Below are 26,548 nucleotides of genomic sequence, written 5' to 3'. Positions count from 1 at the left end.
CTGTCTCTTTGATACCCTCTTCCCGCTCTTTACTCATGTTCTTCTATTCACACTATTATGCTCCCTGTACAACTAAGGATGGCAGTGGATCTCCTGTTCCATGCTGCTTGATCCTCTTATCTCTCTGATAGTCAGCCTCTTTCCTATTCACTGCACCATGTCACTCTTGTAATGAGGGATGGTATCGAACCTATTCCTACACAATACCCTCCATCACCATTCTTATTACACACTCTATCTCTCTTACCTATCATTGGGACTCTGTATAAAGGGTTGCATTGAATATTCTGTTCTGTCAGTCATCACTCCTCTTCCTGAAACCATTTGCTATTCACATGTATCACTTTCTCTTAACATTGTCCACCTCTATTTCTAACCATTATTCTGTTTCTACCGTCACACTCTTATTCTTTTACCCATCTTAGTTCTTTTGTCATTGCCCTCTCTTCTATTTATTGTCTTGGTTATGAAAAAATAACTCTTTAGTTATATGGGATACAAAACAATCTCACTAGTCCTGATGCCACAATAAAAATGCAGTGAGTATATTTTGGAAAGCAGTTGGCAAATGGATAATGAAGTCATTGGACTGAGGGGACCTTGTAGTGATATCAAGGACATGATAATCTCCTGTGTGCTGGTGCCATGGTAAAATGTACTCTATACACTCCGTAAAATGGTTGGTATTATGCAGAGTATCATCATCATCGTTTAACATCTATTTTCCATGCTAGCATGGGTTGGACGGTTTTGACTGAGGGCTGCCAACCAGATGGCTGCACCAGGCTCCAGTCTTGATCTGGCAGAGTTTCTACAGCTGGATGCCCTTCCTAACGCCAACCATTCCGAGAGTGTTGTGGGTGCTTTTTATGTGCCATCTGCATGGGGGCCAGTCAGACGGTACTGGCAATGACCTTGCTCAAATCTTTTTACACGTGCCACCGACGCCAGTCGTAGAAACCAAACCAAAAATAAAATGTACAAGTGAGATAAGGTCCTCTGATCTTCCTGGGAGGGCAGTGACGCTGAATTAGAAATGATTTGGACTATGATGACTCGTACAACCTATACCAGCATAGAAAGCTAATGTAAAATGAAGAAATCTCAGAATATTTAGTTTTGCTAGGAATTATCAAACTAATGTAATTCTTTCCTCTTTGGTGTTAGCTGCAATAGTGTGCTTTTCCTAACAGTCTGTACAGTTTGAACAAGTTATTGCTATTAACCTGTTGCTAATCAATATTTCTCTTGCAGGCTGAAAGGCTTCACAAAAGTGGTGTTTTGAAGTTAACTGACATGGTACGGCTGAATGCTTTCCAGAGGAATGAAGATGTAAGTAACTACTAAATTACAAATTAGGATTGCTGAAAATGGATGAAATGGTGTCTGGAGAGGAGCCTTTAAGTGAGATTCATTTATAGTGAGCAGTCTAGAATTGACTTTAGACTTTGTTAAAGTAAGGTATGCATGTATCTTGCAAGGTTGGGGTCAGTGGTCTGTACAAACTAAGGTGTTCAGTTGCTCAACTTCTGATCAAGCATACCTATGACCAAAGGGATTTCAATTGTCACTTCTCTGTTTTCTATTGTATATCAATGTATTGCATATCATTGTCCAATGTACCCTTCCTTTTTTAAGATGTTAGGGTGTGATTGGCCATTGTTATAAGTGAAATTGCAACTTCATAGAGACTCTTTCAATGTTCTGTAAAGTGTTGGGTCCTTTTAGATGGGGTAAAGTATATATTTTGTAAAGCTTGTAGGCAAGTGTTATATTTGTATTTTAGAGTTGTGTACTGTAATTACCATGTGATATTTCCAAACTCTAGACACATGGTGTCTAGAGCTAGGAAATGTTATCACACTAAAACTTGGTAAGCGCTTCGTTTGATGTTTTAAGGAATGACTACAGTTGCATCTATATGGAAATGATATAGATTTACTTGCATCAAAGTTATTTGGACTAAAGAACCTCTAACAACAATGTAAGTAGACTAGCGATCTGTTTATGGATAATGGAAGTTTTACATTGGCAAATACAGTTTGAAGTGATTTGAATGAAAGGGTGAAGCATCTGCCATGACACAATACTGAGAATGGTAATATTAAAAAGTTTTAGCTCTTAAATTTTTCCAATTTGTAGCATTTCTATAGTAGCTAAAGATAGTTACCTAGCAAATTAAAACCTATAGAGTGCAGGATAGTGTCTAGATCACAATAAAACTTTTTTGGTATTCTTGGTGTTTTGTTAACCTTAATTATCAGATTGTAAAATAAACATGAATCATTAATGGTGCCTATTTTCTCTCTTTTCCAGAATATACCAGATAAAATTCGGCCATATTGTTCTTCTGGAAACAATCTTGATATTGTTGTACATTATCGAATTATTATCTCTACTTGTGTGAATTCTGGCATTTTGTATACTTATGGATTAAAGCCTGGTCATTTTACTCATGTTTTTATTGATGAGGTGAGAGCTTTTCTCTTTTTTTATCTCTAATTCTTTTAAGATTCTGTTTTTGTATGAGTTAAACTGTAGTTTTACTGTATATGTGCAATAGAATGGTAAAAAGCTCCTGTTAGGCCAAGTCAGGAGATGATTATTCACTTTTTAATTGAGCTGTTTCATTTCATTTTACTTATAACTTGTACATAGGATTTCTGGTTGTTGTCAGAAGCCTGCAAAGGGATGGCTGACTTATTCTCCTGATACTGCCTTGAAAATGATCCTTAGGGACCCAATGACTTGTGAAGAGATGATACATTTTCATGAATATAAAGTACAAGCATTTAATTTTTGTAACTAGATGACATTCCTGACATCTAATCTTTTAAGTCTAAAATTAAAAGATGGTTTCTATACCAAAACAATTAAGTGAAGATGTTATTCTACAAATTGTAACAAAGTATTCATTGAGGAACGAGTATTGTTTATGATGGATGGTTAGAGGCTGTAGGTTAGCTAGCTCACTGATTAGTCACGATTAGTCAAATCTTGCTTCAGTCATATTATTTCCTTCAGATAAACACATGCTCTCACTTCAAAGTTGCTGAGCTGAAATTTGTTGAAGCTAGTAGTAGGAATATCCAACTGTAAAACATGTTGACTCTACTCAGGAATGGTAGTGGTTAAATTTACTGCATTGATGCTTCAGTAATACCATTTCATAGAAGGATGTGAGCTCAATGAAATACTCATTAATTTTACTGTTCTATATATAATAATGAATCATTCCAGCTAGAGCTAAGTGGAGTGGTCTGTCAACAGTTAACCATCTTGGTCATGGACACAATACCACACAGTTGTCCAGCATTCAATCAGCTTTGACTCTTTGTAAGAATATCAACCCTAATAATTCACAAGGAAATATCAAAATTTACATCCTCCTATACTAGCATAGAAAACTGGATTGAAAATCTGTTTCATTAGATATAGTTTTGCAATAACTCCTTTGTTTCTTTCTTTTACTAGGCTGGACAAGCAACAGAACCAGAATGTTTAATACCAGTTGGACTTGTAGCTGGAACAGATGGACAGGTGAGTGGTGATTAGTTGACTGTATAGCAGTCATAGAAACAATTTAAGGGTTTTTGGTTTATGTTGAACCAGTGAAAATAGTTTAGGGCTGATTGATTGACTACAAGGCAGAATTTGTTTTCAAATATTTAGATATTGAAAACTACAAGTTAGCTTTTTCTTGCTGTTATATATACCTAATTACATATACCAAAGTTATTTATTATGTAATATTAGTTATTCATGTAAGCTTCTTAAATTCTTTTTTTATAGCTTTAATTAGAATACTGAGATTTAACAAAACATATCTGAGCCACAACTTTCATGTCAAATAATCAAATATGGCTGTTAGTTGGATATAAAAATACCTTGTGGTATTTGATTTCTGTCCGTACTCATCTAAGTTGACTTTGCCTTTCATCCTTTTGAGGTTGATCAAAGATAAGCATTAGACAGTACTGGGGTTGACATAATCAACTAAAACCTCTAGTATAGTCACAGTCTAATGACTGAAACAAAAAAAAGTGTTTATCACAACTTTTCTTTGTAATGACGAGCATGATTGATTGGTTATTTGATGTGATCATGAGAGATGTGTGTAATTGAAATGACAAAACTAAATATCTGGCGACTTTATGGGCTAAAAATGTGAATGGATACTGTATTGTGAGTGAGAAAGTGTTGCAAGATATATGTCTGAAGAACTGTCCAAATATTGACAATCTGGAAAAATGACTATTAATCTATAATTATTTTAGCTTTCTATTCAAGCTAAAGTGATTATTGAGAGTTTTCATCATCATCATCGTTTAGCGTCCGTTTTCCATGCTAGCATGGGTTGGACGGTTCTACTGGGGTCTGTGAAGCCAGAAGGCTTCATCAGGCCCAGTCAAATCTGGCAGTGTTTCTACGGCTGGATGCCCTTCCTAACGCCAACCACTCCGAGAGTGTAGTGGGTGCTTTTTACGTGCCACCCGCACAGGTGCCAGACAGAGCTGGCAAACGGCCACGAACGGATGGTGCTTTTTATGTGCCACCGGCACGAGGGCCAGGCGAGGCTGGCAACGGACACGAACGGATGGTGCTTTTTACGTGCCATCGGCACGAGGCCAGTCGGGGCGGTGCTGGCAACGGTTGTGAAACGGAAGGTTCTCTTACATGCCACCGGCACTGGTAACACATCTGCAATTTCCATTGATCGATTTCGATTCTGATCCTCACTTGCCTCAACAGGTCTTCACAAGTAGAGTTTCGACATGCCACCGGCACTGGTAACACATCTGCAATTTCCATTTTGTGCTTTGATTTTATTTTTCAGACTATTCTTTCTGGAGATCCAGAGCAACTTGGTCCTATCCTGCATTCTCCTCATGCCAAATCTCATGGTTTAGAACTTTCCTTTTTAGAAAGACTCATGGGACTAGAACTTTATTCCAGAGATGAAACCAAATTTGTCACTTCTGGATACTTTGATCCAATGTTGGTGAGTATATGGTTTGGTATATTACTGTTCAGTTTACTAAAGGCAATGTCTTGATGAAGAAGTAAAGTGTTAGTTTCCAAGGAGAGTTTCATATTCTTGAACAAGACATTTTACTCTGCTTGTCTATTTTGTAATCTGTAAAATTGGTAGCTGTTGAGTTTAAACCCATCCAACCCATGTTTTGATGAAAGGTGGTGCTGAAACTTTCTGAATAGAAACAATATAGACTTTGGTTTGTGCAGATGTATATAAATTGAATACGAAGGATAGGAAATAATTCAGTCATGGTTAGAACTAACAATCTAACTTACAATGTTTTTTTTTCTTATGTGTGGGTAAGGACCAAGAGCTCCAGATTGGAAAACTTTGTGTCCACAAATGTTCTGTGTTTGTGCTATTAGAACTAGGTTAGCCTGTATATTTGAGATAAATGTGAATAGCAGATGTTTGAACTGGAAGTATGTAATTTGGAAGGTGTTACATTGGCTCAGAATCAGTGACTCATATTTGGGTTAATGGTTATTATTGTTCAAAAACACATGATTGTGCGAGTGATTGTTTTGGATTTGGGCTGTCTGTTTAAGAGGATGAATTTGATTGGGTTATATGTGACTGGGATCATGTTTAATCCTGATTGTATATGTGGCTTTGTTTTTTAAGGAGTTAGTCAGGGAGGAAGGGTAGGGCTCATTATCTTTGTTGGTTACTGAGTACATCTGTCTCACTAGTCTGGGAAAGCTATTGAGAAATATATTGCTAATGTCCTTCCTGAACATCTGTAGGATAATATCAACAAAAGAAAAAGTATGGGAAGATAAGGGATCCAAATGCTTGCAACAGAAGTAACCCCACTTAAAGTATCCAAGACCTGGGAGGTATGTTAGGCCAGGGATTTCATGGTTGGACTGGTGCTGCATGTCTCATAAGCACAAACATGTGATTCAAGTCACAAGTAAAACTAACCTGATACAATTATAGTTTGTTCTGTGGGGCCAGTTCCATACTATGGTGTCAATATATCAAGATTACACTAAGATAAAAAGATAGATGATGAAATTTCATCTTAAATTTGCTCTGTGTACTTACTTAGTTATGGTGTAAAAAATTTTAGGACTACTAGAAGTTTTTAAAATATAATTTCTAAATGAAAGAGGTCCATGAGGGCCTTGCTTCTGTAGCATAGTCTCATTAACATCATTTTCATTGTAGGTGACGAAGCTTATATACAACTATCGTTCCCATCCTGCTTTGCTGCAGCTACCATCAGTTCTATTCTATGCCAATGAACTGGAGGTGAAAGCAGAGAAAACACTTACCCACAGCCTCTGTGGATGGAAGTCGTTACCCAACAAGACGGTGCCAATACTTTTTCATGGAATTCGGGTAAGTATTTTTTTATTGAATTTATTTCATACTTATTTGTGAGTGTAGAGTTAATAACCGGAAATAAAGAGACCCAGCAGCTGAGATTTAGGTTTTAGACTTCTAATCAAGTGTCCATAAGTTCAAACATTACCCTCAGAGCAAGGTACATAATTCTCAACTTCATTTTCTCTATTAATTAGTCAAGTTCTAGTTTGGTAAGACATTTAACTGTAAAAATAATTGCTCCTGTAACCATTCCTTACTAAAATAAGATGCAAAACAATAAAAATGTATGTAGAAGAGATGACAAGACATTTTGTGCTTCTTAGATACTGGGTGTAGTTTTGGTAATAACCTATTTTGAGTTAAAAATTCTACCAGAGTTGACTTTTGTTTCACCAACTGGGGATTGATACATTAAATATTAGTAAGATCCTAAAATTTAGCTGTACATTTTCTTATTTTTGAGAAGTGGGAGGAAAGGTAATATTTATAGCCTTATACTTACAATAGATTAACATTAAATAGTCACTTCTTAGTTTGGATATTTTCATTGTTAATGGTTGAAAGTAGTATTGAGACAGGGTGGAAATTCTAGAGAGATGCAGTTTTTAAGGGGAAAAGATTGAGTAATCCTGTTTTTCCATAGAGCGAAGACCAGGGTACAGATGGCAATATAAATTGAAAAAACTATGTCTGGATATAAAAGTATGCTTTGAGGTCTTATGATGTATAAAAGAGATAAATAATCTACAGTGGAATTCTGTCAGTGTATTGAAAAGTTTTGACACTTTGTAGTGGACATAAGCATGTGTGTGTTCTGAAATAGCTAAAAATTTTTCTTCCACAAGGTAATTCTACCCTTTGAGAAAATCTTTACTCAACACTGCTGTTTTTAATTTGTTGATACACATCAAGTAATCTGCTCTACTGTTTGAACTTGTTTTATTAAATTGGTAAACTAATATAATTGCTTAATCTGATTCTTTGAAGAATTTACGAATTCTTTCAGCTTCAGCTTTACCTAATACTTTATTTTTATATTTTTAGGGTGAAGATCTGAGGGAAGGCAACTGTCCTTCATGGTTTAATCCTTTTGAGACTGTACAAGTAGTGAGATATTTGCAGGGCCTTTTAGCTGATTACAGCTCTTATTTGGTTGAAGAAGATATTGGTATTATTACTCCTTATAGAAAACAGGTATGTAGTTGGAATTTTTAATTTATAACTGTTAGCATTGAAAGTCTGGCAACTGTTTGTATTACTGCTTTTGCAGGATGACCTTGTCAAAGCAGGTGTATTCTTGTTCACTTCCCTAATATATAAACCAGAATGACTTAGAATAAATTGCTTTTCAATGTATGTAAGTTATTAAAGCTGTTCTAGTTCTTGTGAATTCTGTTAGATGTACATTATCACCAAAATCTTCACGAGTGGCACACATATCCAGCTAACTGGATATGGCACACTTCCATCAGGGGTAGGAAGATACTGTTATAGTTTCTGATATGTTATTAGATATGTCAGGTATATCTGTTGGGTGGATTGCTTTGTGAGCTATATTTTGGGTGGAGTACCATCTGGGTTGTGTGTTGGGTGGAGTGCTGTGTGGGTGGTTGTATTTGAATTTTGCTTTTTGTTTTTTTTTTATATTTTCATAGTTTTTGTTGTTTGTTTTATCTTCTACAATTAACCATAGAATTACTGTAGTGATCTTTTTGTTGCTATTACAGGTAGAGAAGATTCGTATGTTATTGTCCCACCTTGGCCGAGATGTTGTAAAAGTTGGTTCTGTTGAAGAGTTCCAAGGCCAAGAAAGGAAGGCAATAATAGTTTCAGCAGTAAGTATTACTGATGCTATTACAGGTCGCTTGAAATTCTGTTACCTAACTGAGATAATTTTTTACCAAAGACAGTTAGTGATAGTTGGGTTGTTGAAGTTTCAAGTATGTGAAATCTAAGGAGTGTGATATTGTATGGCAGAGGGCCATGAGCAATAAGTGCAGAGGGTTTACAATGGGTGGAGAAAAATATTTTATGTTGCCTTTTGGATGTGTAATGTTAACTTATAAGAAAAGCTGAGATAGAGACCTGACATTAAAAACATTTTCTATGTAAAAGAGATGACTATAAGATTATTGTTTCATGGACTAACCACTTCTTTTTAATATTTACTCCTATTTTTGGATTGATTTGCTTGAAAAATATAACTCCAGTAATTTTTCTGATAAGCATAATAAAAATTTGGCAAATTTAGAGGATAAAATATGAATGGTGGTGGTAGATATTGTTTTAGCCCCAACTCATCCTTTAATAAGCAAACTTATCATCTGAGACATTCTTGCTATAACCAGTCTGTCCTTTTAGGGGTATATAGAAGTACATTGTGTTCTATCTGGGAGATTTGACTGCTATTTCTAGCAGGTCAGGTGGCTATATAGAGGCTTTCATGTTTAGTCCATGTGATGGTTGTTGTATTGTTGTTTAACTCCAGGTCAACCTCAAGGAAGGAAACATGAGAAAAAGCACCTCAATCATGACATCCCTAGTTTTTAGTGGTTTATAGGATTATACTATTTAATGTCTCTCTTTAGGGTGTGATTTAAGTGTTTGACTGCTATTTCTAACAGATTGAGCAGCCATGTGAAGGCTCCGTCATCATACATCTCATCTTTTGCTTTTGAATTTGATTCCAACTTTCTAATTACTTTTATTCCCTCATAGGTTCGTACCAATGAAGAACTAATGAACTTTGATCAGCGCCACATTTTGGGTTTCCTTTGCAACCCCAAGCGTTTCAATGTGTGCATAACCCGTGCTCAAGCACTGCTCATAATTGTAGGCAACCCCTATGTCTTGATGCATGTAAGTAAACACAAGGATTTCTTATTATATCATAATTAGTTGTACTCTTGTGAATCTCCAGTAACTTGACAGAGTTCTCTTAGATTTGAGAATTTAGGGAATGTATTTTTTTTATGGTGAGGAGGATATTAGTGTAAGTAAATGGCTGAGGTTATGGTGTGGAACACATAGTAATGAGTTTAAACTTTAAATTTTATTCTAGTCATTGACCTGTGTGTCTGAGCAAAGCCCATATCTGTATTTATTGGCATCTCCATAGCTGAAAGCAAGTTATATTCCTTAAAAGTTGTATTGTTAGCAATAGGAAAAAGTCCTGTGTATGCTGCAATGAATAAATGGAAAACTATAGCTCTTAATGATGTACTTCTCTAACATGCAACTCTTATTCACAATCAAAACTCAAACTGAAAGCCGTATCCTCCTTTGTCAAATTATATGCAGAAGTAATACACTGTTATATATTTGTAAAATCAACATGTGTTAGGATGTCCTGGAATGATGTAGTTGTGGACAAAGACTTACTTAATTTGTTGCAGTGATGTGATGAATGAATCAATAATGGAAGTGTATGTAGGTCTGTCACGAGACCTAACACTAATACGGTCAGAGTTTGACTTGGCTTTCAATGGCATAGTTGTGACTGAAATTACAACACTCCCCACTGAATAGAATAGAATGCTGGTCTATCACAGGGTTAACTTCCCAGCTATTACTGGGACTCATTTACTATTCAGTGGATTGGAACCACATGAAATGGAGTGTTTTGCTCAAGAACACAACACACCTGGTCCAGGAATTTAAACTACACTTTTATGATTGTGAGTGCAGCACCCTAACCACTAAGCCATGTTCTTAATGAGAGTAGTGCAACAAAACAGTTTGAAGCTGATGTTGGTATAGTCGTGTAGAAAGAAGGGTTATTGTTCAACATTAAAATAGAGAACAATTTGATGGTTATTTGACCAACATTGAACAGAGTATGCTTACCAACCCATGAAATTGCATGTTTCTGAATTTTTATTTTTTGATGTAAAAAAATGCAAGTGATAAGACTGGAATAGTGTTATTGAAAATGTTGATATTCACTTTACTCCATATTACTTTTATCTCTTTGTACCACAATAACAGCTGGTATATGGCATTATCAACATTCACCCTAATCAAGCTGAAACTATTTTTAAATACAGTATGTCTAAGATTATACAAAGTAGTAGCATTTAATTTGGGGTTGTTTTGGTTCCCGTTTTTAGCAGATTGAGCCACCATATAGAAGCTTCCTCAGTTACCAGTAATATACTGTAGTTGATTTTATTAACTATACCCCACTACTGTAAATATTTTAGTTTAGCTTGTCCAAGAAAGTGAGACAGTGCTTGTATCAATTGCTAGCCTTCCAAGATTGCTACATTTGATTCAACCGATGTTCAGCTTGAAGTTTTGTAGGTTGATGCCTGATTGTAAAGATTAGACAGTGGAGGAGTTTCACAGAATCACACTTGTTAAGATTTGGTTTTGTTTAAATACACAGACAAACATATGAATACAGCAAGAGGAGAGTATTTTAAAACTTCTTGTGTCTTATTATGTAGATATATTACTTCACTCGGTATTCAATACATGTTAATTTTAGAATTTGTTCAGAACTAAAGATTTTATAATTATATAATTACAAAACAGTTCTTACCTGATGGCCACAACATTTAAGTGGAAACTCAGAGATAGTAATATTGCACTGTTATGTTCATTTTTAAGTGAAGAACCTTTCTAGACTGAGAGGGTTTGGGTAATTTAATTCAAAAGGTTGCTAGTTTGTGTTGGTGAGAGAGCTGGAATAATATTATTGAAAATGTTGATATTCACTTAACTCCATATTACTTTTCATCCCTTTGTACCACAATAACAGCCAGTGCCTATTCTATAGGAATAATACAGTAGATAGTAAAAATTTAGGTCCAAAGTAATCAATCAGATATTTTCTCATAGGGAGGTGGGGATAGAATAACCTTGTACTTGCATTAGAAATTGTTAATGTTGTAATTTATTTAAATTTTTTGTTTATTTTCCAGGATTTCTATTGGTTAACATTATTGAAGTACTGTGTAGAGAATGATGCTTACGTTGGCTGTGAACTTCCCGAGAAAGTGACTGCCGCTTGTGATTCTTGACAATTTTTCCTCCCTCCTGTTCGTCAACCTCAGAAACTTTCTTTGTTGCACACATACATACAGAAATGCATAAATATACACAACAAAACCTTGTGAAGTAATAGAGTGTTTCTAAAACAGCTGGAATGAAATGCACTGGTCTGTGATAATACATAAACACTTGTACACAAACAGTAAATAGAAGATTGATTTTATTTATAAGTAACCAGTGAGCCGACACCCTAGTTGCTCCTGAGTCCCCCCCCCCCCTAAATCTGCCTTCTTGCTCACTTGAAACAAATGACTATTTTCTACAACTGGTTTAGCACACAATTCCATCTCCATATTTTCACACCCTCCATTTCTCATTTCTCCTGAATCAATAAACATCTTGTTAGTGAAAACTCTGAAACTGATGCTAAGTTTATATTATGATTTTTATGGGGTATGATTTGGGTAGAGACCTCTGATGCATCAGACCTCTCTGCCTAAAGCACCTTAGAGAATTTTGTTTTGTAATTTTGTCCATTTTTGTTTTGGGTTTAAATCTTTTTTTTAGTTTGTTTTGCATTTCATCCTAGAGAGATTGATACCAGAAGCTCATACTGGATATGTTGAGGCCTGATCAATTAATTGTACACTGTGCCTCCAAAAGCTGGTCATCCTGAGCTTAATCAATTGAAATTATTATCTTAATTGTTATTAACAGAATAGATAACATTAATATCCTAGAGTTAACTCAGTCAACTTTTCAACACACCTACAAATTTTTGGCCCTTTGCCAATATGTAAAGTTATTATTGTGTGGTGTGTGTAGTAGAACAGATAGAAGATGAATGAATGGCTGCTAATGTTCTGTTGGAACAGTATGAACAATGCACCCAATTTCTTTCCCCATAGGGTTTCATAGTCATGTTCTCATTTATGATATCATCACCACCTACATTAGTATGACAAGTACCCTAACACAAGAAGCAACTACCTGGTGTAGTTTCTGTGAACTTGCTTCAGCTCCTAATTAAAATTGATTTCTTATTACCATTATTGCTCATGACTAAAGCATGAACCTTACATTTCATTCACTACACTATAATTTTTTTCTCTTTTTCATCTTCTTTGACTTCAAATTCAGATCTTGTAGCTGACTCCACCTTTTATATTTTTCTGGGATTGATAAAATAAATACCATTGGTAAACTGATTTTAATTCAGATGATTACAATTTTCCAGTGTAAAAGTCCTCACTTAGATTAATGAAAATAAAGAGGAACTAAAGGTATTCATGAATTGAACTGATAGATTACTTACTCCCTTATATATATGTACTTACTCCCTTATATATATGTACGTACTCCCTTATATATATGTGGCCTTGGACAAATGTGAGAAATTATTATTATTGAGCTCTCATCTATTCTGTGACTTGGTTTATTCTTGTTTAAAGCAGTTTTACTTCAGTTAGTTTGGTAATGCTCTTGTGAGAACTAGAACTGCTTTAACATCCCATTCTTCTCCCTTATTAATTTGTAGCTTTGTACTTAGAAACAAAAATTATTATTATTTTGGTAAATTGGCAGAATTATTAAAGCATCGCACAAATATGCCTTATGGTATTCATTCTGTCTGTTCATCTATTGAGTTCAAATCTCCCTGATGTCAGCTTTGTATTCCATGTTTGGCAAAATAAAGTATCAGTCAAATACTGTGATTAATTTAACTGACTAACCATGCTTCTCACAAATTCCAAGCCTTGTGCTTATTTTAGGAACAGTCTTCAGGGTGTCAAGCTGGTAGAATCATTAGAGCATTGGAAAAAGTGCCTTGCGGTATTTGTTCCAGCTCCTTACACTCAGTTCAAATCCCACTGAGATCAACTGTATCGTTCATCCCTCCAGGGTTGATAAAATACAATATGAACTAGCCCATACCTCTCAAAATTTCTTGCCTTATGCCTAAATTAGGAACTATTATTATTATGTATTCTCTATGCAAATAGAGTTGCTGTCCAGCACGTTCTGTGACTTGAGTTTTTATTCCTGTTTGTGAGAGATATAACTGTCTTATCTTCCTCCCTATAAATTTGTAGCTTTGTGCTTAAATAATAAATTGTGCTTATATAATAAATTATTATTGTTATGAGGTGAATTGGTGGAATTGTTAGAGCATCAAACAAAATGCTTTGAAATAGTTCTATATGTTCTGAGTTTAAATCCCACCAATGTTAACTTTACCTCTCATTCTTCTGGGATTGATAAAATATATCAGTCCATTATTGGAGTTAGTGTCATTGACTAACTCCACCAGATTTGTGGTCTTGTATCTATGTAAGAAAGTTGAATCATTATTACTGGATAAGAATACCTTGCTCTGTTTAGTTATGGTCATTTATGTTCAAATCTCACCAAAATTTATTCTTACCCTGCATCCCCTTTTGGGGGAATTCAGTCAGCTATAGCCCTCCTTAAATTTCTGGCTTTGTGCCAGTGTTAGAAACTTTTTAGTGAAGCAGAAATGAAGAGGCAAGTCAGCCATAACAGGATTTCAATCAGGGAGACAGAAAAAGTAAAATTTTATATGCATTTAGTTTTGTGTCTCTGCGTTCAAGTTCAAATTCTAGTGTGGAAGACTTTAATAATATAAATACTTGTACATATACTGGAGTTAATTCAGTCAACTACACTATACTTCTGCAGATCTGTAGCTTTGTGCTAATGTATATATTAAAAAAAAGGAAATCTTTTTTCAATATATTTCATATTTTTTTCACATTGATGATTTATAAGTACTAAAAATAAAATTGATTGCTGGACGTTTATAAAAAAACATTCTATTTCTCTTTTTCAACAAAATCTAAGGATAAATATCATCCTCAGCTTAAATGTAAGGAGAACAAAAATACTGATAACAACACATTAGCAAGACAATCTGTGGAATGGTAACAATTATTTTCATGTCTTTCTATTATATTGGCTAGTGAAGAATATATATGGAGATAGTGAGAAGCTGAGCTTTAACACTCCAAATAGTCTGTAATAACACTTCATCTCTACAATATTTCTCTCTCTCTTCCATCATTCACTTTAAATTGTTTTTTATTTTTACTGTTATGCTGAATAAATATGTTGCAGTTATAAATATAAACTTTTTGTTATAATGTCCTAATGATGCTGTGATATATAAATATTGCAGTTATAATGAGATATATATATTGTAGTTTTATTTATTATTATAAATGTAGTTACATCAATAAACAATGTATTTATAACAAAAACAATTTCTGATCTAATAATAGAATTTTCTTCTATAATATTTAATAATAGTAAAAATCATGAGTGTGTTTGAGAAGTTTGCTTTGCGTCTACATTTCTTGAGTGCAATGTTACTACGTAACACTTTGGGCATGTCTCTTCTATTATAACCTAGAGTTGACTAATACCTCTCCATTTTGTAAAGGCATGGTTCTGTACTAGAAAAGTGCCTCAACAGAGTAGTTTGCCATATGTGCAAGTTTCCCCATCTTAGCATTTAAACCAGCTGTATCAGACCCAAATAAACAACCATATCATTGAAATCTCAAAACAAGAGAACACATGATTAATTTGAAAACAATGACTAAATAAACATTATTTTTGACTGGGTTATATGAAGGCTGAAGAGTTAAGGCGAAGGCAAGGGCTTGACTAGTGTCATTATAGTTGTTGCTGTCAGAATACAGAGGGCTGTATAAATACCACCAAGCATCTCATCTGATGCTCTAATAATTCCATGAACCTGAATCAATCTGGCACTTAATATATACAGGTGTAAATACCTTATAGTTTTTACATCTTTACAAGAGACTTAGAGGAACATATCCATTCAACGAAATACCAGACTATGTACTAGGGATGATATTGACTAAAACTTTTGAAGGCCTTGCCTAAGCATGACTGAAACCACTAAAAGAGAATTATGACAGTAAAAATTCTCTCAGCTGTGTTGATATGAAATTGTTCTATGTCCTTTTAACCCTTTAGCATTTAAATTGGCTATGTCTAACTTAAATATTCTTTGTTTTCTGTTCAAACTGGACAGATCCAGCTTCTCACACCAACCCCACAATGTCATTCTAAAAGTAAAGGCATGTTATCGAAATCTCAACGCAATGATACAATGCAAAATTAATTCAAACCAATGTGAATAAATGAACATTACAGTTGACAGAGTAATCTGAATGTTAAAGGGTTAATGTTAATTTGATGTAGTTAAAATAAAATTCTGAGATGTGATCTGAGAATTCATATTTCTTTTGAACTTAGTGATTATATTTAATATTTTGTAGTTGCAACAATATTGTAGTTATAATACTTTAGATGCTTTATTTATTAGCAGTGCGACCACTGGTTTCATTTGGAAAGTTCACATTTTTCAAGTTCTCTACTTAAGAATGCTTGGTTGTTGCATCCATTGTGGATTAGACTACCAATATGGACATGACTACCAGTATTTTTAAGTGCAGTGCTTGCAAAATGCCATTGGTAGTACTGTTAATCAACAATATCCACCAAATGCAGTGTAGAGCTTTCTCTCTCTTTTCAATACTATTGTGTGTGTGTGTGTGTATATATATATATATATATATATAAAAATTAAATTTTGTTTGACTCATGCTTTAAAAATAAACTTTAAACTTCATTATATATATAAAATGTTTAATTTGATGATAAAGTATTTATGGCTAGAATTATAGAGCACAGATGTATTACAAATAACATGGAAGAGGAGAAATAAATGTAGGATGATGCAGAAAAATGGGAGACTGGGTGTATTTTCCTGTTATCTAGAAATGTATGTTAATACCATGTGTTGAAGTTTTCATGGAACTCTATTCTTTCTACTATTAATGTTATTTCTACTACTATTATCTATTAAAATTGTTACTATTGCTGTTAATACTAATGCAATTACCATCACCATTTTGACTTGTACATAAACCTATATCAACGATATTGTAGATGTGAATATAAAAGAATTTATCCTCTTTGACTTAATGTGGTTTGTTGTTGTCTTTCATTGAATCTTTACATCCTGCCCTGTCATGTTTTTGTTTGTCTTTTTCAGTGATCCCCTTTCTATGTTTTTAACTTTGTTATATTTCTTTAAAATTTGATTATAACCCAACTAATAATTACATTATCCTGATTTGTTGAATGTCCGATGTGATCCTGCTAGATGATATTTTAGCGGCCTTGTAAGAGGAGCAAAACAATTTCAGAAAGTATTGTCTGATGCACTGACTTTTTGTTATCCCATACAAAAATACTATCTTTTACTTGTTTCTGGCATTGGACTGTGGCTAGGCTGGGGCACTGCCTTGAAGGTTTAAGTCGAACAAATCGACCCCAGTATTTATTCTTTTAAGCCTGGTACTTATTGTATCAGCCTCTTACCGAACTGCTAAGTTACAGAGATGTAAACAAGCCAACACTAATTATCAAATAGTTACAGTGGACAAGCACATACACACACATATATATATATACACAATGGGTTTCTTTCACATCCTTTCAAATCCTTCAAGGCTTTCGTTGGCTTGAGGCTACAGTAGAAGACACCTGCCCATGGTGCTACATAGTGGGACTGAAACTGGAACCATGTGGTTGGGAAGTAAACTTATCACAGCCACATTTGCACCTATATATATTATGCTTGTAAAATATATATTATTTATATATATATATATATATATATACTAGCAGTATAACCCGGCCTTGCCTGGGATTAAGTTACGATTATTAAGCTAATCAAGTTCTTTATTTCAAACCAAACTGAGTTCTATCGACGTCAAATTTGGGCAAAATCCATTGAAATTGGTTATATTATATAATATATAATATAATATAATATAACGAACACACATGTACGTATGTACACCTACTGCATGTTTTGTGCATGCATACATGTTCATAAACAGAAATGAATGGAAAAATGTTAAATTTGTAGATTAACACTTGCACGATTTTCACTAAGAAAAATAATCGTTTTTTTTTTGGGGTGGAATCAACTACTCTGGCCTCCTAATATGCTACAAAACCCTTTTTGTGATCCATGAAACAGAGTGGGTGTCGTGGAAGCCTTGGAAATTGTACCCATTTATATTGTGCAATTCACTGACAAATTGTTACTCACCTCTTTGTTTCTTTGTTGTTAAATGGATTGTCAACAAAACACTTTTTTACTCGGCATAAAATAAAAACAAAACTCTTTCGCACCCAAAGTAATGTGTGTGCTGGTAGGAACAAAGCTTCTAAAACAGGAGAAATTTGAATGATTGCTTTCAACAATGGTGGAATGTCTGCCATGTTTACAAAAGATGTGAGTTCATGCCCCAAAGGCAGCCTTCAACTTTTTCCATCCAAGAGTTTTTTAATCCAATATTTTTACTTTATATATAGTTTTATCTACTTTTGAGTTCTACTGTTAACAGTTTATTTAATATCTTGTTTCTAAATTCTTTTGATGTAAACAATATGAATATTTTATCATTTCTCTTATGCATGTTGATACTAATAACTTAGTGTTAGAAAATATACACATTTAAAGGTCCCTGGTTCATTCCCGAGTTTCGGTAGCCAGTGGTTGGCACATTTCTTATAGGTGTAGGAATGGCTGTGTGGTAAGTAACTTGCTTATGAACCACATGGTTCCGAGTTCAGTCCCACTGTGTAGCACCTTGGGCAAGTGTCTTCTACTATAACCTCGGGCCGACCAAAGCCTTGTGAGTGGATTTGGTAGACAGAAACTGAAAGAAGCCCGTCGTATATATGTATATATATATATATACGTATGTGTGTATATATGTTTGTGCATCTGTGTTTGTCCCCCCAACATCGCCTGACAACCGATGCTGGTGTGTTTACGTCCCTGTAACTTAGCGGTTTGGCAAAAGAGACCAATAGAATAAATACTAGGCTTACAAAGAATAAGTCCTGGGGTCAATTTGCTCGACTAAAGGTGGTGCTCCAGCATGGCCACATTCAAATGACTGAAACAAGTAAAAGAGAACTTGCTTCAGACTAAAATATCAGTTGAGTACAGAGTAGTAGGAAGAAATTAGATAAATGGTAAGGGAATAAAAAAAATTGTCATGAACTTCATGAGCTTACTACTGTTTCTGCTTTAAGATGTAATACACTCATAATTGAGTGCTTGTGTATCATCCTATCGTTTCACCTAAACTTTAAAAATGAAGTGCATATATACATTTTGTATCAATGTAAATTATGTTTGTGGCAAATATTGCAAAAATTTTGTCATCTCCAGCTTTCTCTTACCTCTCTTGGTTACTTTTATATGGCCAAGGTTAATCATATAAATACCATGGATAAAAAGTTTCTATGAATGTTTTATGAAATATATTTCTAGTGGAAATGTGTGATTTTAAATACATTACCAATCTTATTATATAAAATCCATTCTGTCTGTTTGTGTGTGTGTCTTCTAAGATCTCGGGCATCGTCTATCCGATTGCGCTCAAATTTGATATGTAGATACCGACGGTATCAGGGCGTGTATAAGTCTTGAAAAGATTACAAAAATTGTTTCCAGATGAGAATGTGATCGATAAAGCTGTGGGAATGTGCATTTGTATGTGCAAGTACATCAGCTGTTGTGATTGATGCTACGTGTATTCAAGAAAAATGCATGTGCACTTTGCGCAAAAAAAGCCGGCTGGCTTGAAATAATGCCACAAAATGCAGTATATTTAAGAGACCAAAAAAGTAAGATGCAAAAGAGATATTTTCTTCAAACTTGGCATGAAGGAAGGAAAGACTATTTGGTTTCTCAAGAAGTTTTTTTTCGCCTTAACTTCATTTTACAAAACCAAAAATTTTATTGAAATAAAGGCATGCTTAATTATTTTTTAATGAAAAGAAAACACTGATTGCTTTTTATTCAGCAGATATGATTCAGCATTTTACTTGTACTTAATAAATATGAATTCTAGAGAAATGAGAGGTATGGTTGTTGATACCATTTAACCTTATCAGCTCTAATAGACTAGATCTATGTTCTAAGACATTCCAATTGTGACCATCCAAACTTTTTTTTAGTCCTCTTGACAAATCTGTACTTTTGAAGATGAGCAAAATGAAAAATCTGTTACTTGAAAAACAGATTAGGGTTAGTTACAGGAAGAGTATTTGTTTGTAAAGCAATATCAATAAGTATCCATGCAACCCATGCTAACAAAAACAAAAACAAAAAACTGTGGTAATAGAATGAAAAAATAAAGTAGTGTGTGTTTTAAAGAATGTTTGGCTCTTATTTCTAGCAGATAGGGTGTCTATGTAATGGCTTCCTCAGTAAAGACAGATGATGTATGTGAAGCAGAACTTGAACCCCAAATCATAATACAGCTAGTCTGATGCATTACTTTTTGAGAAAATTTCTATAACTATTGATGAAAGAATCTCAGTAAAGGATTAAACAAATCAAATATGGTTTTTATTGTGAATTAATATCTGAAAGTAGATGATAGTATACATTGGATGAAAATAGCAATGAAATTTTATTTATAATAAGTTATTATTATAGGTTTCATATCTCAAATTTGTAGCTGAGAATTAATAGGAAGTTTTGTTATTTATACTTTCCCTCTGCACAATTATAATGGTGAAGCAATTCCATGCAGGAATTGAAATTGGATTTCTGTTTTGTGGTATTCACCACTTCGACAAAGGTATATGTTTAGGGAGTTAGCATTTAATTTCCATGTGTGTTTGTTTAGTTTACTCTTGCGTAAGCCGCACTATTTTATACTTGATTTCAAATGGCAAATTTGGGTGTGACTTGTACATGGGGCAAAGCTAAAACAATGAAGGGGAAACCTCTTGCATGAAGATTTAATATTAATTAATGCTGCAATTTATACATGAGTAAATATGGTAAATTTCTTTCAAACTTTTCATGCTGTAATTCTGGGAAGCATTAGCTTGGTCATTTGTTACCTTTCTATGAGTTTTTCTTGCTCAGTTGGTGTTGTAGATATAAGCTGAAAGTGGTTTTAGTATTTCATCAATCCATTCTATCTGACTGGAGTTAATTATCAAGTTGACAAAGCAAAGCAACTCCTTGGTTTATCCAGTAATCCTCATCTCTGTTGCTTGGTAGTTGTATGGTCAGCACATAATTGGTAGAATGTCCAGTTGTAGATAAATTACCTCGTCTTGCACTTGTCTTATAAACTGCAACAAAACATTATTTACAATTGAGATATTTGTCCTCATCTTGTTTGTTGTTAATACAACGTTTTGGCTGATATACCTTCAAGCCTTCATCAGGTGTCTTGGGGAAATTTTGAACCTGGATTCTCATTCCTAAGGTATTTTTCGATATTATTATTATTATTATTATTATCATTGTTATTCAGGTCACTGCCTGGAATCAAACTCGGAATCTTAACCACTATGCCATATGCCCAGGCATATGGTGTAGTGGTTAAGAGTGCAGGCTACTAATCACAAGATTCTGAGTTTGATTCCAGACAGTGACCTTAATAATAATAATAACAACATCGAAAATTACCTTAGGAATGAAAACCCAGGTTTGAAATTTCCTCAAGACACCTGATGAACGCTGGAGGGTATTTCAGCCGAAACGTTGTGTTAACAACAAACAAGATGAGGACAAATATCTGTCAAATGTATATAATTCATCATCTCTTAAATATAGAACTGTATTATGTGACAAAACAGTGTTACAGGAAAATAGTTCCAATTTAAAATAGGTAAAGCTGTTAATAAGAGATTGATCCCTTATCCTCAGTGAAGAGGTCTGAACATTTATTTACTTACATTACATTAGATCATTATTAAAATATGATAATATTTATGTTATGAAGAATGGAAGTTCTTATCATTCCTGTGAAGAATTTCCCTTGAGGGTCAACTTTCCTTGAATTTTTACTGAAAAAGATTACTATTTTTCACAGAGTTATGCCATCCAGTCAGTTGAGTAACTGATGACAAAAAGGTCTTACATTCATTTTTTTATAACCTTGTTTAATTTCACTAACAGTCACAAAACTTTGTTTTACTTATATTAGCAGGTATGACTGTAGTTAAGCTTCCTTCTCAACCACATGGTTCAGTGTTCAGTTCCACTGCCTGGCACCTTGAATGTCGGGCAGCCTCAGCCTTGTGAGTTGATTTGGTAGATGGAAACTGAAAGAAGCCTGTTGTATATTTGTATTTATGTGTGTGAGTTGGTCTTATCTTGTCTTGGCATTGCATGCTAGTTGTACATCAGCATCGTGTGTTTCTGGTCTTTTGTGAAACATATCTTGTAATGGGAAAATAATTACCTTACTTGGAAACAGGTGAGGGCATCTGGCTGTAGAAAATTTGTCACAATAAATTCCATCTGATCCATGGAGAAGTGGACATTAGAATAATGATAATGATTTAACAGTAACAGTCAATTGGTATTTAAAGTTCAATATTCAAAAGGTATGCAAATCATTTATGAAAGTCCTTGTTATATATAATTCATTATGATAGTGAAAGAATGAATGTAAGGGATGTTGGAATGTGTGCATGAGAGAGACAAGGTTGACTTAAGCCATACTTACTGACTAGCATATAGTCAGCCAGGTGAACTCTAAATGTGAGAGCTTCAACCTACAGTTTTTATAGTTTTACTGTACTCCAGTAAGCTATTTTCAAAAAACATTTGATTGGTTAATTTAAGATATTCTTTTCAACCAATTGTACCTCATACTCATCAATTCCTCTCTGACTGTGTTGGTACTCTCACTGTAGTCATCCAATCTATTTCAAAGTTTAAAACTCTCTGTGTATTTCTTTTGCAAGGCAATGACTTGCTCATTAACAAAAGTATGGTTTGCCCAATACAAATAAACACAATTCCCAATGTCTGAACTATATAGTTAGTTCTGAGAGCCAGCTATCATATTTCAATTCGAATTTATGTAAACAATGTTTTGTTACGTGTGTGTATGTGTGTGTTGTAGTGGTAGCATAATCAGACTACAAGATGAAGGGTTAAAAAAAGCAATAATTTTCATTTAATTTTATATGTAAATGATTTAGTTTAAATAAGTAAAAAAAAATGTTTACCTGGACATTGATAGTTTTCTTCCGCATGAAATTCTTCCTTCTTTACTGGTTTTATCCAAATCTAACTGTGAATTAAGGATATAATCTTGCTGAGTCAACGTATCACCCAAATTTGAAGTCATACAGATGAATGATTATGAATTTAATTTTGTTTAACCAAAGAGGCAAAAGAGATTCTATAAAAAAATGTCCTTAAACGACTTACTGGACCTGTTTTATGGACTAATGTCTAGCATCTATTTCAGCTGTTGTTAAAGCTAAACAGTAATTGTATTGACTTCATCAAACTAAAAATAACATGGTCCTTACAACATGCAATGGCATATACATGGTGTTGGTCATCAAATCTTCGTGGGGAAAATACAAAAGTACTCCACCTATTGCCTTTCTTTGGATGTCTTTTACAACACACCATTGTGTTCGGTACTGCCAATTTTGAGAGAAAGAAAAATCAACTCCAGTACCTGACAGGCTCTTAATCAACTTTGAAAGTATGAAAGGCAAAGTTAACTGCCAGAGAATTTGTATTCAGAGCACAGAGAAAAATTTTTAATCATTTCAGTATTCAATACTGTAACAACAATATTCAATGCTGTCATTCTGAGTTCAAATTCCACTGAGGCTGACTTTGCCTTTCATCCTTCAAGGTTGATAAATTAAGTACCAGTAGCGTACTGGGGTCGATCTAATCAATGACCCCCTCCCCCAAAATTTCAGGCCTTGTGCCTAGAGTAGAAAAGAATATTCAATGCTGTAATAACTTATTAAAATGTTGAATAGATGATATTGATGCAATTAATAGTAATCTATTTTTTCTCGCCTTAAGTTTCAGTGGTCAAAATCTTGTCTTGATTGATCTTTTTATTTTAACATCCTTCTGTGAGTTTGATATATTCTATCGATGTAGTGGGAACCTTTTATAGGTTTCTGCTTCCCTCAGTCAGTTTGCTGATAATAATTTTGACTTCTATTTTTTGATTGCATAATAGTAGCAATGACATTTAGTTTTTATATAACATCACTTGATCATCAATATCCAAATGTTTAAATTTGAAAGCTATTACTCATACCACAGTTAACATGTATATATAAAAACCATGCAAAAAAAGAAGTTCTACGGTCCTAAACTCTTATTAAAATTTGAAGGATACAATTGGCATCAAATCATAAAGAACTTTTGGTAGTGCTTCTGCAAGGATTCCAGTCTGTCGACACCAATGTGCTCCTTCTAGGAACAAACCATTGATGTAAGCCCCTGTTATCTGAAATAAAGTATGAGGACAGTATTTTTTAAAAGAAAATGGTGTTTAGTGTAGTGCATTGTAAAACATAACATCAAGCGAATAGGAGATGTACAAACTGTCAGTGGTTAGCATGTCAGGTTCACAATCATGGGTTAGTGAGTTTGATTCTTGGACTGGGCTATGTGTTGTGTTCTTGAGCAAGACACTTTATTTTCACATTACTCCTGTACACTCAGCTGTAGAAATGAGTTGTGATGTCACTGGTGCCAAGTTGTACAGGCCTTTGCTTTTTTTTCTGGGGTAACATTGGCGGCATGGAGAGGGGAGGGAAGCTGGTATGCACAGATGACTGCTGGTCTTCCACAAACAATCTTGCCTGGACTTGTGCCTCAGAGTTTAGGACTGTAGAACTTCCTAGATGCAATTCCATGGTCATTCATGACTGAAAGGGGTCTTTTATATATATAAATTAAATATATATATATATATATTTACGGAGATGTACTTGCATAGCAAGTGACCTGATCTGAGATCCTGTGCTGGAACGAAAACAATTGCAGCGTGCAACTTGGCACCAGTGACATCACAACTCATTTCTTAAATAAGCCATTTAAGGAACACACAAAAACCATTAGATTCACTTCAACATTTAAATTTAATTTGTCAAAATATTTTCGTTGCTTTGAGACCACAACCTGTTCACTGACAAAACTCCGTGCTGCACGAACAGGTCACGGTCTCAAAGCAACGAAAACATTTTGACAAATTAAATTTAAATGTTGAAGTGAATCTAATGGTTTTTGTGTGTTTCTTAAATGGCTTATAAACAACTTCCATGCTGCAATTGTTTATATATATATAATTTTATATATATATTTATATAAATTAGAAGTATCTTTGGATGAGACTACGCTCATACTCAAGTCAGCTAAACAAGACGTTTGATAGGTTATTTATCTGAAACAATATTCAGTTAGAACTTACTGAGGTTACTAAACAAAAATATCATCACTTTCAACAACAACAATTGGAACACTAGTAACAACAGCAAAGAGGAAGCCATTACACATTGACCCATTTGAAATAGCAGCCAAATTTCTTGTGATCATATAATGCTGTTCAAAGCAGGGAGAGTTCCTTGCTATAGAAAAAGATGGGATGGTTAAGACTGGAACAACTTTGATTATTTAATTCAGTCAACTGAACCTGGAGATAAACTTCATTAACAGAAATAACTAGAATTTAACAATATCAGTAATAACTAGAACTTGAAAGTGATTGTATGCAGTCATGTGGATTGCTAGAAATAGCAGTTAATTTTTCTTTAAAAAGAAAGACTTTAGAGAATGTGGTCCTAGGATGGGATGTCATGGGTGGAGTGCATTTGAACATACATTTGCTTCCCCAGGGCTAATTTGGGGCTAATAAAGAACAACAACTAGAACATTAACAACAGACTCCTAATCAAACACTAAAAAGTAATATAGAAACAAAACAACTTGATTAATCATTTTAAATATAGCTGATTATCAGAAATATAAAAATGTGTGCGTGCTACATAAAAAGCATCCAGTCCACTCTCTAAAGTGGTTGACATTAGGAAGGGCATCCAGTTGTAAAAAACCATGCCAAAACAGACAATGGAGCTTGATGCAGTCCTTAGGCTTACCAGCTCCTGAAACTGTTTGTCCCATGCCAGCATGGAAGATGTACATTAAATGATGATGATGATATATCGTAAATCCTTGAGTATAATCCACATTTTTTCCCAAAATTTAAAGGTCAAAATCCCTAGTGCATACTATATACGAGGTTAAAAATGAAAATTATTTTCTAAGCAATGTCCGAGTCTCTATTTGCTGTCTGGCTATGTTTATTCAGACGCATTTTGTGATGTCGGACACGAAAATACCTTAAGCTAAGCCTGAAAGCAATGAAGTCATAAAAGAATCATCCATAACATGCAGTAAGCAACATTTATTAAACGTTATTACTGTTATTTCTTTATTTTCTGCAAACAAAATGCACAAAACAGCTACACGTTTATATTATGTTATATATACAATAATAATAAAAGACATTACCGTATACATTTTTACAAGCCAAGGACGTTATATAGACCTCCCTGACTCAAGTTAGAGAAGGGGTGCGTATTATACACAAGGCTTAGGTTTTTCAGAGGTACAGCCCCCTAAAAATCCCCTGCGTATTATACTCAAGGGCGGACTATACTCGAGGTTTTACAGTATATATTTCTCTAATATACCCTGCTCATGTAAAAAACACCCAGTATACACTGTTAAATGGTTGGTATTAGGAAGAGCATCCCAGTGTAGATTATGCACATAATGAGAGTGGTTTTTATAAATCAGAATGTTAACTCTTGTCACAGTAACTCATCTCAGAAATTAAAATTTGTAACTTACTGGTTTACTGGGCATTTCATGTTCTTGTTTCATGATCTTGAAGCTGAGTGTCAGGTGATCAATGGGGATTTTATGAGACCGGGCATAGTTTTGCATGACTCCCATCAGGAAAGACTGAGTGAAATAAAAACCAGATATCCAGAAGACTGTTGGCTGACCTTCAGATATCCAATGCTTAAAGGATGAAACATTGCAAAAATAAATTCATTAGAAAAGACACCAGCCAAACAGTAGAAAATAGTTAAGATATTTAATTTAACTGTTTATAAGTTGCTACAAACAATATACATATAGGCCTACAGTTGTTCATTCATGCAGTTTTACATCTGTTTTTCTAAACTAGTATGGGTTAGATAAATATGCTATTAAAGCTTTGTTTTATT

General features: G+C 34.2%; 2 protein-coding genes across 3 annotated transcripts in view; one reads left to right on the top strand and one right to left on the bottom strand.

Moving 5' to 3' along the window:
* The window catches only part of LOC115228918 (RNA helicase Mov10l1), a 36,266-nt gene extending 23,569 nt beyond the window's left edge, over positions 1 to 12,697 (top strand). For both annotated transcript variants that reach the window (XM_029799398.2, XM_036506705.1), the window contains exons 13-21: positions 1,255 to 1,332; positions 2,317 to 2,472; positions 3,475 to 3,540; positions 4,838 to 5,002; positions 6,212 to 6,385; positions 7,418 to 7,567; positions 8,101 to 8,208; positions 9,092 to 9,232; positions 11,299 to 12,697. In XM_029799398.2, coding sequence (XP_029655258.2) covers positions 1,255 to 1,332; positions 2,317 to 2,472; positions 3,475 to 3,540; positions 4,838 to 5,002; positions 6,212 to 6,385; positions 7,418 to 7,567; positions 8,101 to 8,208; positions 9,092 to 9,232; positions 11,299 to 11,397 — 1,137 coding nt within the window. In that variant the 3' untranslated portion in view covers positions 11,398 to 12,697. The remainder of the gene's footprint in view (positions 1 to 1,254; positions 1,333 to 2,316; positions 2,473 to 3,474; positions 3,541 to 4,837; positions 5,003 to 6,211; positions 6,386 to 7,417; positions 7,568 to 8,100; positions 8,209 to 9,091; positions 9,233 to 11,298) is intronic.
* Positions 12,698 to 19,864: 7,167 nt separating this feature from the next.
* Positions 19,865 to 26,548, bottom strand: part of LOC115211117 (dynein heavy chain 3, axonemal-like) — a 180,634-nt gene continuing 173,950 nt past the window's right edge. The window contains exons 80-83 of the mRNA XM_029780047.2: positions 26,166 to 26,339; positions 23,647 to 23,757; positions 22,496 to 22,556; positions 19,865 to 20,602 (exon numbers count right to left, since the gene is read on the bottom strand). Coding sequence (XP_029635907.2) covers positions 20,457 to 20,602; positions 22,496 to 22,556; positions 23,647 to 23,757; positions 26,166 to 26,339 — 492 coding nt within the window. The 3' untranslated portion in view covers positions 19,865 to 20,456. The remainder of the gene's footprint in view (positions 20,603 to 22,495; positions 22,557 to 23,646; positions 23,758 to 26,165; positions 26,340 to 26,548) is intronic.

Source organism: Octopus sinensis, linkage group LG1 (assembly GCF_006345805.1).
Source record: "Octopus sinensis linkage group LG1, ASM634580v1, whole genome shotgun sequence".
NCBI lineage: Eukaryota > Metazoa > Mollusca > Cephalopoda > Octopoda > Octopodidae > Octopus > Octopus sinensis.
This window is presented reverse-complemented; position numbering and strand designations above follow the sequence as displayed.